This window comes from Paecilomyces variotii, assembly GCF_004022145.1.
Source record: "Paecilomyces variotii strain CBS 101075 chromosome Unknown C8Q69scaffold_1, whole genome shotgun sequence".
NCBI classification, from domain to species: domain Eukaryota; kingdom Fungi; phylum Ascomycota; class Eurotiomycetes; order Eurotiales; family Thermoascaceae; genus Paecilomyces; species Paecilomyces variotii.
The window spans coordinates 2,849,627-2,863,612 of NW_021167140.1; the positions used below are offsets into that span (position 1 = coordinate 2,849,627).

The following is a 13,986-nucleotide window of genomic DNA, read 5'->3' on the forward strand; positions in this document are numbered from 1 at the left end:
TGCAGGAGATGTTAGGATTAATTAGTCAACTTGACGGGTAATGCCGAAGGTCTATATTACACTCTTTACTTTATCCAGATAGTAGGACACGATATTCATGTCCTAACCATGTCTATTAATCAGAAAATCTTATCGAATTTATGTAGGATTATGGCCATCTCAATGCGAATCTTCATCATTTCGCTATCTTTGAGATAATTAAGGGCTTTCTGCAATATATGGATACATGCATACAGTTCACGTATAATCCACATATTTCCATGTAGAGGGACAAGAAGTATGTAGAGTAGGTAGCTAGGTACTTATTTTATTAACGTCGAGCTAAAGTTTCCCCGACGCTAAAAATGCAATTTCTCCGCAAAACTTTACGACGCGAGGTGCCCGGGGTCAGAGCCAGATATTCGCAGAACTTTATTTTGGGGCTTGTTAGTTTGATTTATGTGACATCTTTTTGATGAAACGATCCTAGGAGGTTGGTTCGAGGAGTGACCTAGGCTCCGCAAGGGAGGGGGGTTGGTCGATTATTCCGAGGAATTGTCCGAAGATGACAAGGCGATATGCTTTTGTGGGGGTTGTAATTTGTATTTATTGATATTGTTCACATCATCTCTACGAGGATTGAGAAACATGAGAAACTGTTGATAATTCGGAGAAATAGTGATTGATTGGACTAGAACCACATACTATATCATCAGATCATACAGGTCATTATAGAGTGGGAAGGCTTTCTAATTTCCTGATCCGTATTATTGGTCCCGCGATTCGGCCTTTGCAGATATTTCGGCCGCTTCAATATCCTTCTTCTCCACGTCCTTGCCTTCAGCTTCGTCGTGGCCGGCGAAAACACCTTGCATCTCTTCTAGGGAGTAGCCGGAGGTCTGGTGAACAACTTGTCAGTAAAGTTAATCATTTCAAGACGGTGAGTTGGGAAACACACCTCTTTTAGGAAGAACCAGGAATATACTATAATTGCGTAGTTGAAAATGGCAAACATTAAAAATGTCCTCCATCCAATGTTGGTAATGGCATGAGGTGTCATCTGCGACATGACAAAGTTGAATAGCCATTGCGACGCGCTGCCAATGGCGAGACCAACTTCTCGAGTTCGGTTGGAGAATATTTCACCCAGGTATAACCAGGGCAGAGGGCCCCAGGACATGTTGTAGCTGAACGCCTCTGCGTAAGTCATGATAACCGCCGCAATTCCGGCCTTCGATGCTCCATGCTGGGCTGCTGTGGCACTAGGCGGGTGCGTGGCTACGATGAGAGCCATGATAAGCATGAAGGAGCCCATGGAAAATGCTCCCACCATGAATGGAACGCGACGGCCGACACGGTCAAGGACGAAGAGCTGGAAGACAATCACTCCGACTACCTTGACGACACCGAAGAAGCCTGTCACGAACATGTTGTTATTGCCTGCGCCCACGGTAGAGAAGATCTGAGCAGCATAATAAGCCAGCGATGTGTTTCCGGTCAGTTGAGCGCATAATTGGATGGTGATTGCAATGAAGATACGATATCTGTTTGCCGGGAGAAGGAGCTCTTTCAGACTGAATCCCTCCTTGACGCGGGCTTCTTCCTCGAGACCGGCAAGGATTTCGTCAAATTCCACTTGCAGCTCTTCAGTCTCTTGGCCTCCACGGACCCATTTCAATGACTCCCTGGCCTTTTCTATCTTGCCCTTCTGCGCAAGCCAACGTGCACTTTCTTTCACCGTGCACATGCCGATTAGCAGCAGGCCAACGGGCAGAAACTGGAGGCCCAGAGGGATCTGCCATTGCCTGGTGACTTTCGGTTGATCGATACCGACCGCATAGGTCACCCAGTACGAGACCATGACTCCGGTCGCAAAGAAGAGCTGGAAGCATGCACCCAGCCTGCCTCGGATGTCTTTGGGTGCCATTTCTGCGGTATACATCGGGATCAGCACCGTCGCGGCTCCGATTCCCAGTCCAGCAATCACTCTCCCTCCATAGAACACGCCAATCGAATGTGAATTGACGACCTGGAGAATGGTGCCGATGATAAAGACGATAGAACTGACCATGAGACCTCCGCGTCGACCGATCCAGTTGGTGATTGGCCAGATGAAAAAGCAGCCAAAGAAAGCGCCGCCTTGGAGGATTGAGACTGCATTGGAATTGACGTTGGTTTTTTGCTTCTTTGTGTATCTGAAGTCTTCCTCGAACGAGGTCAGGGTAAGAACGCCGCCTGTCAGATCGAGTTAGTGAGAATTGCTCTTTGCAATATGTCCATATCCATATCCAGAGATCAGACGCTCAACATACTGATCACCCCAGTATCATAGGCAAAGGCAAATGAACCCATGCAAGCGATACAAACGAGGTAAATGGCCCTGAAAAGGCCAAGTCTGCGGCCCATCTTAGCGGTGGATGCTTGGTCACAACAAGCGTTAGATTGTTGGGTTCTTCCGCACTCGGAAAGGGACGTCAGTATGGCGGGCGAGCTGTGATGTATCCTCTGTTACCGGGAGTACTCCTGGCTTGATCCAGAGCAAGATGTCTCAAGATGGAGAAACGGCGACGCACACAAGTTCATCAGCTCGAGTGATCACAAAGGAAGATTTTAAAAAGTCGCAGCAGATGAATACAAAATGCCAGATCCAGTTCGTCGTTCGTTTTATCCGCAAGCAGTCAAGGACGCGTCAATGGAACCTGGGAAAAGATCAGACCGTAACAGCTGACTGCACGATCCCCCACATGGATCGTGGCAATGGCTTGACTCGCTCTGAGTCGTAGTTATTATCCGATGTTTCTGCCATGCTGAATCGCTCCTTTAGCGATCATGGGAGCCATCGAGCGGCACGAAGCGCTGGCGGGAGGGACCTGGACCATTGACAAGCCTCTCATGGTGAGCTCAATGTTCTAGGGAGCAGTTTAGGAGCAATCGAGGAGGACGCATGGACGGCAGCTCCGCGCTCGATCCCTGCGTAGTTGACTATCTTGGTTGGTTATGGATTGCAACAGGACGGCTAGAATTGCGTGCTTACGCCTATCGATAAGAACAGCTTGACGTTGAGCCACGAGTGCTTGTTTACAGCTTGAGAGATAGTTAGCAGAATCAACTCCGTACTCTCTTCTGGATCTACGGATCCCATCGTTATTCACTTCTCACTCCATGGTTGATCGAAGAGTAGTTTTATACTGCACTCGACGCTAGAGACAAGGGCCGATGCATACTAAACTAAACTAACTACCCCGCAAAATCGCCAAGCTGACCCCAGATTCTCCCCGGGGAAAATAGAACAAACAAGTCCAGTGGTCGGGATGAGGATGCTCTTGGATGTTGATTGTCTATGAGTTTCCTCGAAGACAGAAGTCGAAACCATACTTATCTGTTTCTCTGCGACAGTGATCGGGTTTCGAAGGGAGATAGATCTTACCTACCGCACAGCTTTGCCACTAGTACTAAATATTACGGACAAGAAGTAGAGGCGCGTTATCATTAATATCTTGGGTTCTGATTCCTACTCTAAGAGGCCTGTCGTACACATTAATATTTTTGTCAAGAAGATAGGTACTGATGACCATCTGATGTATCCCAAGCACCTTTGCCATGTTAAAAGCAACCCTCACAACCGCGAATAGCCTCTTCAGAGCAGCAAAATGCAAAATGCAAATAAACCCCTTTGCGAATGAGAAAAGGCTCGGCGACGAAAAAGATAAAAAAAAGATATCAAATCCTTCCCCCGAGCCGGAATCGAGCCGGCGACCTTTCGGTAACAATGGAAATTCCTATTACAGCCGAACGCCATATCCAACTAGACCATCGGGGGTTTTCCGGATAATTGACGGTCCGGTATAATAACCTTTCAATTTCGAAACTTAGAGATAGTGAGCATTACAATAATGTGTCTATGGTATGCACCCAACAGTGACCGGACCTAGACAGCCTTTGCGGCATTGAATCAAGATACAATCATCGTACGGATAACTAGAAGGGATTCCATCAAGACCTTGGACCCTGCAGTGGCAGGGACCTCTCTAGCACTTGTGATTCCACCCTTGGTGCCGAGATCAGATTAGGATCGACGCTCGGTGTGTCGGTGTCCAGGAATCCAGGAGTGCAAGTGGATAAGAGTGTCCAGGAACTAAAACCGAGTCAAATTGCCTGAGAGAGCGTCCGCTTCCAACGGCCAACCATAGAAGAATGACTGGATGTTCCAAATTGCAAATGCGTTCCTGAGACCGGTAAGCCCTGTTCTTCTCACTTGATGTTATCAAAAAAGCTGTCTCTAGCTGTCGAGAATGGCGCATTGTTAATCAGCGGTCAGTTCGCAATGGAACAGACTCTATTTGGTGCAAAAGATGATCAGTGCCTGTCGATCCACTCTCTTTCAAGAAGGCCGATTGAAGACCTCATCGCCAATAGTCACCCGTTGGGTTCAATAAGCCGCAAAGAACGGGATGGCAGAGGTTACTGCTGAGCGTGCTCCGTGTCCCTGACTGCGAATCACAGAAGAATCCTGCTAGATCGATATTGATCCTATCTGTGCTTCTTGGTATCTAACGGGCAAAAGAATCACTCAATATGCGGGCAACTGGGCCTTGGTGCAACAGTGGGCCTTGCTTTCAATTCCGTCTGCGTTTGCGACCTGCCCATGAAAGAGCGCTGATCTACAATCACTGTTTGCCCGCTTAAGAAACACCAAGGAGATCGCCAGCTCAGCCCCATGGACATTAGAACGTATGGTAGGTTAAACGTCAGCCCCCGCAGATGTTTTGACAGGGGAGGAGATTCATATAGTCTATGCGCCCCAGATCTCATCACGCAATCTCCATCTTTGCTGTCGTCACTCTTTTCGACGGCTACTGGTTCCTTGTCTGTTCCTGGGGAAGATGGCGCGCCGTCTCTTAACTACCTTATCTGCCTTATCGTTGTCCGCCGGAGCTATTGCTCAGGGATGGCCTTACTTGACGTATAAAACAGCTCCTTTTCAGCCGCCGCAGCTCAATATCACAACTTCTGGCGCTCCCCAAGCTCCTGGATATCTCTTCATTGGCCCGAGAGGGAACCAGGCTGCTGGAACTGCCGCTCTGATCTATGATCAAGAGGGTAATCTCGTCTACCAGGGGCCGGACGAGGTAACATCGAACTTCAAAGTCCAAAAGCTCCACGGCAAAGATGTGCTCACTTTCTGGGCCGGGGACATGATGTCCATCGGCTATGGTTACGGCACTGTACATATCCTTGACGATACCTACAAGGAGATCTACACGGTGACACTGGATGGGCCTTTCCTCAGTCCAAATGGTAGTACTATGGGGTCCTATATCGATCTCCATGAAAGCAAGGTCACAAACCGGAACACTCTTCTAGTCACTGCCTACAATGTGACACAACAGGACCTGAGTGCCATTGGGGGCCCGACGGACGGCTGGATGCTCGACGGACAATTCTATGAGATCGATATTCCGACAAACAAGATTCTTTTTAGATGGAGCGCCCTGGAGAACATCGCTGATATCCCCTTCAATGGTTCCCACCAGGGTTTGGGGAAGTCTGGTGCCAGTCAGGAGGACCCCTGGGATGCTTACCACATCAACTCCATTACGGAGACGGATGAAGGGTATATGGTGTCTCTCCGCCACTTCTGGTCCGGTTATTATCTGTACCGGAATGGAACGATCAAATGGCAGTTGGATGTACGTCTTTTTGAACCTACTTTGTTGGTGGGCTATGCTAATGGTGAGATTGCAGGGCCAAAACGGCGGTTCCTTCAACCTCGGAACAGGCAACAACTTTTCCTGGCAGCATGATATTCGCGTTGACAATGAGACATCTCAAGGTCTCGTGCTTACCATGTTTAACAATGCCAATACGCCCACGGCCGAAGGACAGCCGACAACTGGTCTCAGCATGGCTCTGGATCTGGTTAACTGGTCTGTCTCTAACCTTAAGAACCTCTCCGACCCTAGCGATGAGATCCACAGTGTCAGTCAAGGCAGTTACGAACCGCTCGACAACTCAGTTGGACATGTGGTCATGGACTATGGCTCCATTGCAAAGGTCAAGGAATATGATGCTGTCGGAAATACCATCATGACAGCGCAGTTTGGGCCAGATAATGATGTCGCATCCTACCGTGGTTACAAGGCTCAGTGGGTAGGCACTCCATTCTGGAAGCCTGCTGTCGTTATCGAAGGCAACACTGTATACATGAGCTGGAACGGTGCCACTGAGTATGACAACTGGGCCGTCTATGGTGCTCAGACTGAGACCGCATCCAACAAGACTCTCCTCGGCACTGTTGCTCGGACAGGATTCGAGTCGAGTACTACTCTCAAGCAACTGACAACGCAGTACATCCAGGTCGTTGCGCGAAGGGGCACAACTAACCTTGGATACTCGGACATGATCAGCACTCAATAATTCGACCCAGCATGTCGAAAGCATATTCTACCTCAGTGTAGTCTAACGAGGTCCGCATGGCACTCATCACGCCTCTGACACGACTTACCATCTAAACTACGAGGCCCTTAAATTGTGTTCTGATAATATATCCGTTTCTTGACACAATTTAATTATTCTGTTTCGGTTTTTGGCTTGTACAGTACATATACAGAATTTACCATGCATACCACTTTTTTCCTGACATACTTAGCAAAACTGCCCTTTCAACGTACATTCGTAAGCATATCACCTGCCGTGACTCGTGAGGTCACTGCAAAGGTCTTGTCTGGTCGGCCATCGATGGTTTGAGTCTATGCGTCAGAAATTGGGTTTAGTTCTGGGATCGAGGACAGAAGATCTTATCTAAGATTAGTTAGTTTGCGGGGTTAATGCAGGTTCCAAGTTCCCTGGATTCTCACCTTCACTTCAGCTTTATCAACCTGGCCTAGTATAATAATAAAAAAAAATATCAAGGTCCCTAGAAATGGCCGAGTCGATGACCGTAGTATTTAGCGTCGGGTGCTGGTATTCTTGTCATTCGAGCCAGCACACACCCGCACGGATGACAGAGTGAGATGTAATAATAATAACAATTGCTGGAGTGACTTACGACTAATAAAAATAAAGAATAAAGAATAAACTTCCTGATCAAACTGATTACTTGCCACTGAAACAGCAAGGCACGAATCCTCGGTCTATTACATGTATGGTAGAATTCAAACCAGCCCACCGTTGCATTCCGGCTCAGGCTGCTCGGTTCGAGAAACCAGATCATGATATCGAAGCATACCGTTCTATAATTAGTTCACCATGGCAGAGCGAAGTAACGAGCCCAAGAAAACTAGCCACGACCCACGAGTCAAGTCAGCTGAGATCATCATTTCCAGAAGAATACGAAGGCTGCTTCCCATGGCTCTGAGAGATGATGATTATTATTGAAACAACTCGGCAGCCGGCCTTACCGGAATGGCTCTCAAGCCAACACCTAACCAACGAGATGTCCACAGGAGCCCTTGGCACGCAACATACATGAATTATCCAGTACCTATGCAACGGACCTAATGATGTTTCGCCAGGTCACAGGACGAAGAGGGGAAAATTAAAAAAGAAAAGCACTAATTATACCTAATACCTATTTACTGCTTGCAGCCGAATCCATACCAGATTTCTCTTCCCTGGCTGTCAAATAGAATGATGTAACAGTCAGATGTGTTTTATATTCCTCCACTCGGATTATAGGGAATTCTTTCTTTTTTTTCCGAGACAGCGCATGAGTGCCCGGGCGTTGGATCGTGTATCCAGAATTTCGTTCAGGTGCTAACTAATGCAGCTGGGGAGAGTTTCTATCGAATCCTAGAAGACAACCCGTATTACTGTCTCAATTGAGGCCTGACAAGGTTCCATGCCCCAATGGATGCAATTGGAATATGCTCCTGCTATTCTTTGCTGTCCAGTAATAGAGAAGGCGAAAAATGGAAAGAAAGGAAAGGTGCTTGGTACGCCTTAGCTCAGCTCGTCTGGAAGGATGATATCACGAGATGGAGCATATACTCGGGATAGGGTTACAATGACCCAGCCCAGCAAGGTGACATCTGTAAAAGGCAAATGGAGGGAATTCTTCATGAGGATCGTAAAAGGTATAAATTGGTCGATTGATCCTGTTCAGATCTGTATTGATTGCATGCAACATACCTTCAGCTCACAAAGAACTATTATATACTATCCCAAAACAAAACAGAGTCAAGCCACTTCTCCCACTTAGAAAAACCTTTGCCACAATGCACTTTTCCACTCTTGCCCTTACCGCCACTGCGGCGCTGACTCCCCTCGTGCACGCCGTTGGCAATGCCATCGTGCACAACAACTGCCCTCAACCCATCTACGTCTGGTCCGTTGGCTCATCCATCGGTCCCGAGAACACCGTCAACCCAGGCTGCGAATACTCCGAGGTCTTCCGTACCGACCCCAGCTCGGGTGGCATTGCTATCAAGATCACTCGCACTGAGAACGGTCTGTATGACGGTAGTGCCCAGACGGACTTCGCGTACGCTCTTGACAATAACGGCGTCTATTATGATCTATCGGATGTCTTTGGAGATCCTTTCTCGGGCACTTCGGTGGTTGTGACTCCTTCGGATACTTCCTGTAGAACGATCGATTGGTCCAACGGTATTCCACCGTCGGGGAGTCAGGTGAAGGTCTGTCAGTCGGGAACGAATTTGACTCTGACGACTTGTTAAGTGGTTTGGAGGAGAAGAGATTAGTGTATGTGTTTTCCTGGTCTACGTGAATAAGTCCCATCATCCGGGGAAATATAGTGCTGACTGAAATCAGCAATATCAAGTGTACTGAAGGAAGTGATGGAGAGAGACTACCTCTTGGTCTATGAGAATGAGATTGGAAGGAGTGGATTACATATGTAACATGCATTCAGCTAATACGGAGAAAGAAAATAAAAAGAGAGAGAGAGAGAGAAGCGAAAGCTCGGTTACTCAATCATTTATACAGTCCCTAATATTATCTACCGATCAGAAATGTCATACGATGCATTGGAGATCTCACGCAACATATGATTCTATCAGGAACTAAAAATATAAGGCTAGCTAGCTTAGATGTAGTTCATATAGTGATTTTCTGCTGAATCCTCATAAGGTTTTCCATGTCTTCTAGTGTATGATAACTACTTGGATTCTCAAGTTATCCGACTATTGTAACGGCCCGCAGTGTGACTTATGCTGCCGCATTGTTTTGTTCTGTGCTTGCCTACTTGCATATTCGAATATTCGAAAATGAGACAAGTAATATCATACTCTAAGCTCGGTTGGTCGGTATAGCTGAAGGGCCTAGTGATGGTATTATGTATAGAGTAATAATATAGAGTACGTTGGCTGACAGGTCAAAAACATGAGAAAAACCAGGAACATCGCGTTGACTCGGCCGATAGAGCCCATAGTTCGAATAAATGATGAAAAGGATACCCCAAACAGTTAGATCAAATAACTAATGATATCGGTAAATACTAAAAGCTGTCAACCTCGGGCAAATCCCCGCCAACCCCGCATAATCATCTCCCCGGAGCTGTTCTTACCCCATCTCGCACTCCTGTCCGGGGTCAATCCTTCGCTGCCTTCTCCGTGGCCTCGTTCCTTTTCATTTCCTCCCTTCCACTCTTCCTAGGGGCTGTTTCGAGGTCTTATTATCTCCTTCGTGGTCTTTCCAATTGCCCCCCTGTCCATGTTCTCTGTAGGAGTATCGTACCGTTGAGATTGCTTTCTCCCCCGCATTTATCCCCGGTCGACTATCATGGTAGCTCCCTCAATCAGAGTTGCGCCCTCGGCGGCCAACAGAGCTCTGGGTCTACTTCGAACCGTGCAATTCACTCATCCGCCCAATTGTCCCTGCCATTCGAACCCCAATCACCATCATCACCACCAGACGCCGTCCTTGGCCAATCATGTGCGGCGGCATCTGGCGACGCCCATCGACGCGTCTCGTCAGAAGGAGTATGCGTTCGAGATGGCAGCGTCCAGTATACGGTTCGGACCCGGAGCGACCAAGGAGGTTGGTATGGACTTTAAGAACATTGGTGCTAAGAGAGTCTGCGTTGTTACGGATGCGAATGTGAGCAAGCTGGACGCGATGAAGCAGGTCGTTGAGGGTTTAAGCAAGGAAGGGATTGAATTTACGGTGTTCGATAATGTGAGGATAGAGCCAAAGGATCATTCGTAAGTTTGATATCGAGAAAGAGTTGTGTAGCTCTGCGGTTCTAGGTTGGTATTTCTGACATGGAAACTAGGATCAAGGAGGCTATTGCTTTTGCTAAGCCATACAACCCGGATGCTTTCCTGGCTGTCGGTAGGTGTCTATGTTTTTTATGGAGTAGATAGGATGACCGTCTAACGTCATACAGGAGGAGGATCCGTCATTGATACCGCGAAACTGATGAACCTCTACACCGTCTTCCGCGACGCTGACTTTCTGGACTTTGTCAACGCACCCATTGGCAAGGGTCTTCCCATCACCAAGCCATTGAAGCCTCTCATCGCGATCCCCACTACCGCTGGTACCGGATCAGAGACCACAGGCACGGCAATCTTCGATCTTGTCTCGAAGAAGGCCAAGACTGGTGTTGCTCACCGTGCACTGAAGCCCACCCTCGGCATCTGTGACCCGATCAACACGCGAACAATGCCCTCCGCTGTTCATGCTTCCTCCGGTCTCGATGTCCTCTGTCACTCTCTCGAGTCCTGGACGGCAATCCCCTTTAATGAGCGTGTTCCGCGTCCTACCAACCCTATCAATCGACCAGCCTACCAGGGTGCAAACCCCATTTCGGATATCTTCTCACTGCACGCCCTTCGCAGCACTGTGAAGTACCTTCCCCGTGCTGTTAAGGACCCCGACGACTTTGAAGCCCAGTCCCAGATGCTCCTCGCTGCCACCCTTGCCGGTATCGGTTTCGGCAACGCTGGTGTCCACCTCTGCCACGGAATGAGTTACCCAATCTCCGGTCAAAATCCCGGCTATAAGCACAACGGATATGCTGTAGATCACCCGATCATCCCTCACGGAGTCTCTGTTGCTGTTACTGCCCCTGCCGTCTTCCGCTTTACTGCTGCATCAAACCCTGACCGGCATCTGGCAGCCGCCGAGGCATTCGGTGTTGACATCTCCAATGTGAAGAGAGAAAGCGCCGGTGAAGTCCTCGGTGAAGCCATTGCCGAATTCCTCATCAAACTGGGCGACCAGCCCCGTGGCCTGAAGGCTCTTGGTTTCAAGTCCTCTGATGTCGAGAGCCTGATCGAAGGCACACTCCCGCAGAAGCGCGTGCTGATGCTGGCCCCGAATCTTAGTGAAGAGCTCACCGCAGAGAAGGATGAGCTGCGGCAACTCTTCGAAGCATCGTTGGAGTATTAGTTGGCAGTCATGTTGTTTCTCTTGCATGTTATCTTTGAGCATTATGTATATAGCGGCCGGCGTGCTTCTATCGCAAATTTGGAGCAGAGCGTGGTGTTCGCAGTGAGACAGTGTGATGATTCATTTTTCCTTCCAGGCGGAGAATCCAGAGATTGCATATTTTGAATATCCATATTTCTTTCTTGGGTCAACTCTCGCTTTCTTCGATAATAGGTCTCACAGGTTTCTTCCCCTTATCAGAAGGATCATCTTCTGGCTCCTGTACGATTTGGATTCCTAACATCCCCATAGATGAGGCAATGCGATCCAACCAGATGACTGCTCGGGGATCTGACTGGTCTGATGTTCCAGATGGACCACGGCTAATCTCGGAGACAATGCGAAAGGGTAAGGTCATCACTCTCGGGGCTCCATCTCCGGACGATGGGCTCTGAGGACTCGACGCCTGGGAATATGTCTGGGATCCAGTCTCATCCGACGCAACTGGAGACGTGATGTCATATATCCGATGAGATGGTGCCATTCTTCCTGTAGCAATATCAATTCTGATAGAAGCCAGTAACTGGTCCAAAGCAGCAACAGCGCTAGTTGCTCCTCGAAGGAGAAGAGATGGGCTCGTATCCGCAAAGACCTCGGGAACAGGCCCAACGAAGTTGCCTGGTCGATAGCTGATCCCCTGGGCACGTTGACTGTGAGCTGCAATGCAGGTCCTCAGTTCTTCCACACTGACGAGAAGCTTATTTCGAGTTTCCGTAACACGCTCTACGAGTGCGATGGCAGCTTCTGGGGAAGATGATGTCGAGGTTGACAAGGTACGTGCTTCGCTGAGGTATCGTGGGCATTTGGTGAGCTCCATGAAGATCGGTTCTGAGATATCCACGAACGCAGACCATTCTCCAGGCTTTTGTGAATCTTCAGCGCGCACTTTGGCAGCAAATTCCTGCCACTCTTCCTCATCCAGGAAGCATGGTTTGTCTTCGAAGAGTGCCGTGGCTATCAGGAATCCCCTGAAGGCATAATAACAAGAACGTCCGAATCCAGATTCCGATCCCTTGACGCCACGGCTGAGCATGAGCCGTTTGACACCTTCCGAATGTCGTGCCCAGGCATCTCTAGAGGTCTGTGCGTACATTTCATAAACACTGAGAATCACAACGGAGCTGAGCATGTTGTCCGAAAACGCCTCTTCTGTGTCCAGGGCCTTACAAACCTCCTTGAGCGCCAATGAATACATCTGTCTGCTCGCTCTCAACAGGGCTGGATCCTTGGTGAGATGGGCCAGATAGATGCTACTGAGTGAGCAGACGGAGGCATCTTGGTACGTATGCGTACCGAAATTCTGCGTGATATAGTCTGGGAAGGACGGGTCGGTTCCGGACCGGAACCTGTTGTGGAAGTAGAGGGTCGGGAACGCAGCGCAGACGAAATCCGAGAAGAGCTGGGGCTGGCTGTTTATGAACGACTTGCGGACAAGGGATGAATCGACTCGTTCGTCTATGGACGTGTCTGCAACATGCCGTCGGAGAAGTGCCATCGCGTGTTCCCGAATGGACTGAGTCGCAGAGCGACTGCTTTCGCCGCGCCTCGTCCTCGAACTGCTTTTCGATCGAACGGAGCTTGGATTCCGTGAGGACGACTGGAGTCGACGCCTGACACCAGGCCCTTCATCTTGGAATTTCAAGTCCCGGCTGTAACCGGGACAAGGGGCTCCGTATCGTGCACATTGTGTGCATCCGGGCCGAATCTCATCGCACTGATTGCTTGCTCAGTAAGTAAATCGACACAAGTTCTGACGTGCCGTCCAAAACTCGACTCGAGAAGAATCTCAGACGGCTTGAATACTGTACTGACCTTCACACGCCTTTCTCGGCAGAGGCCGCAAGCTTTGCTGCGTGGTACTCCGACCATCTCTCATCCAAGACGCATGACCCTGGTAACATGGCATAGGGGTTACCGACACCGATACAACACCGGAATTGCAAATTCACAGGACAGCAAAGAATTTTGATTTGTGGGGGGGGGGGGCATTCGCATTATATCGTCTTGTTAGCGCTCAAGGAAGTGTGATATAGGAAGAGGGACATGCCCGTAAGACACATCCGTGACGAGCAAGCCAACCCCAACCAAGAGAAAAAAGAAAAAGGAAAAAGAAAAGGAAGTCCATGTCCGGCAAATCCCTGTCCCCGTCCTGCAGGCGATTGATCGGGCATCGAGTTAATAATGGTCAACGAGATGGATAGCACTATTAGTAAATTTAGTTAGCCGCCGTTAGGATCAAAATTAGAAAGACGGACAAGCCAGCGGGGCAAAAGGAGACAAGAAGAATTAGAGATCAACATTGGGCCCCATCGGCTTCGCCACCAGCACCGCGGGCCTGGCAACTTGTCGTTGGCGTGAGACACTGCAAGCGCTTGTCCGAGTAATAATATTTCGTGGCCGTTTAAAGCCACTAGTTATCTCAACGGTCTGGCGTCGGGGAATTAAACTAGCTCGCAAAAGAGATGAGCGAACGGGTATTCTAAAAGGTCCATGACTCCATAGAAAATCGGATCCTGCAATCCGGCCGTTTATCTAAGTTAGTGGGGTTGTTTTTGAGTTGATCGGTCCAACCCTGACACAGGCCAGCGAGTGTCCTTTTTTTTTTTTCTGCTC

At 48.9% G+C, this 13,986-nt stretch overlaps 6 protein-coding genes and 1 non-coding gene across 7 annotated transcripts; 3 read left to right on the forward strand and 4 right to left on the reverse strand.

Annotated features, from left to right (window-relative positions):
* Nucleotides 1–746: 746 nt before the first annotated feature.
* C8Q69DRAFT_396454 (MFS quinate transporter) lies at nucleotides 747–2,385 on the reverse strand (the record flags this gene model as incomplete). Its single annotated transcript, XM_028627740.1, has 3 exons — nucleotides 747–878; nucleotides 938–2,214; nucleotides 2,292–2,385. 3 exons carry the CDS (start codon nucleotides 2,383–2,385, stop codon nucleotides 747–749), a joined length of 1,503 nt encoding a protein of 500 aa, XP_028489448.1.
* Nucleotides 2,386–3,301: 916 nt separating this feature from the next.
* C8Q69DRAFT_452499 (hypothetical protein) lies at nucleotides 3,302–3,798 on the reverse strand (the record flags this gene model as incomplete). Its single annotated transcript, XM_028629569.1, has 1 exon — nucleotides 3,302–3,798. A coding segment is annotated over one exon (237 nt), but the record flags the coding sequence as incomplete, so codon positions are not given.
* On the reverse strand, nucleotides 3,709–3,799 carry C8Q69DRAFT_t17. The gene has a single exon. It is a non-coding gene; the product is annotated as a tRNA-Tyr (tRNA).
* Nucleotides 3,800–4,656: 857 nt separating this feature from the next.
* On the forward strand, nucleotides 4,657–6,785 carry C8Q69DRAFT_36739 (ASST-domain-containing protein). The gene is made up of 2 exons (XM_028627581.1): nucleotides 4,657–5,669; nucleotides 5,725–6,785. The coding sequence occupies exons 1-2, from the start codon at nucleotides 4,863–4,865 to the stop codon at nucleotides 6,394–6,396; spliced, it is 1,479 nt and encodes a 492-aa protein (XP_028489450.1). The 5' UTR covers nucleotides 4,657–4,862; the 3' UTR covers nucleotides 6,397–6,785.
* Nucleotides 6,786–8,088: 1,303 nt separating this feature from the next.
* Nucleotides 8,089–9,141, forward strand: C8Q69DRAFT_452508 (putative BYS1 domain protein). Its single transcript, XM_028629570.1, has one exon. It carries the CDS (start codon nucleotides 8,196–8,198, stop codon nucleotides 8,655–8,657), a length of 462 nt encoding a protein of 153 aa, XP_028489451.1. The 5' UTR covers nucleotides 8,089–8,195; the 3' UTR covers nucleotides 8,658–9,141.
* Nucleotides 9,142–9,272: 131 nt separating this feature from the next.
* On the forward strand, nucleotides 9,273–11,428 carry C8Q69DRAFT_36721 (putative Fe-containing alcohol dehydrogenase). Its single transcript, XM_028627580.1, has 3 exons — nucleotides 9,273–10,142; nucleotides 10,214–10,272; nucleotides 10,328–11,428. Exons 1-3 carry the CDS (start codon nucleotides 9,721–9,723, stop codon nucleotides 11,332–11,334), a joined length of 1,488 nt encoding a protein of 495 aa, XP_028489452.1. The 5' UTR covers nucleotides 9,273–9,720; the 3' UTR covers nucleotides 11,335–11,428.
* A 93-nt stretch (nucleotides 11,429–11,521) lies between these two features.
* C8Q69DRAFT_440872 (hypothetical protein) lies at nucleotides 11,522–13,242 on the reverse strand (the record flags this gene model as incomplete). The annotated part of the gene is made up of 2 exons (XM_028628693.1): nucleotides 11,522–13,087; nucleotides 13,186–13,242. The coding sequence occupies 2 exons, from the start codon at nucleotides 13,240–13,242 to the stop codon at nucleotides 11,522–11,524; spliced, it is 1,623 nt and encodes a 540-aa protein (XP_028489453.1).
* Nucleotides 13,243–13,986: the final 744 nt, after the last annotated feature.

Bases quoted from the DNA above. Each gene is read 5' to 3' on its own strand.
- C8Q69DRAFT_36721 (XM_028627580.1), top strand. From the start codon at position 9,721: ATGGTAGCTCCCTCAATCAGAGTTGCGCCCTCGGCGGCCAACAGAGCT. The intron at 10,143-10,213 runs GTAAGTTTGATA...CATGGAAACTAG, and splicing joins ATAGAGCCAAAGGATCATTC to GATCAAGGAGGCTATTGCTT. The intron at 10,273-10,327 runs GTAGGTGTCTAT...AACGTCATACAG, and splicing joins GGATGCTTTCCTGGCTGTCG to GAGGAGGATCCGTCATTGAT.
- C8Q69DRAFT_36739 (XM_028627581.1), top strand. From the start codon at position 4,863: ATGGCGCGCCGTCTCTTAACTACCTTATCTGCCTTATCGTTGTCCGCC. The intron at 5,670-5,724 runs GTACGTCTTTTT...GTGAGATTGCAG, and splicing joins CGATCAAATGGCAGTTGGAT to GGCCAAAACGGCGGTTCCTT.
- C8Q69DRAFT_452508 (XM_028629570.1), top strand. From the start codon at position 8,196: ATGCACTTTTCCACTCTTGCCCTTACCGCCACTGCGGCGCTGACTCCC.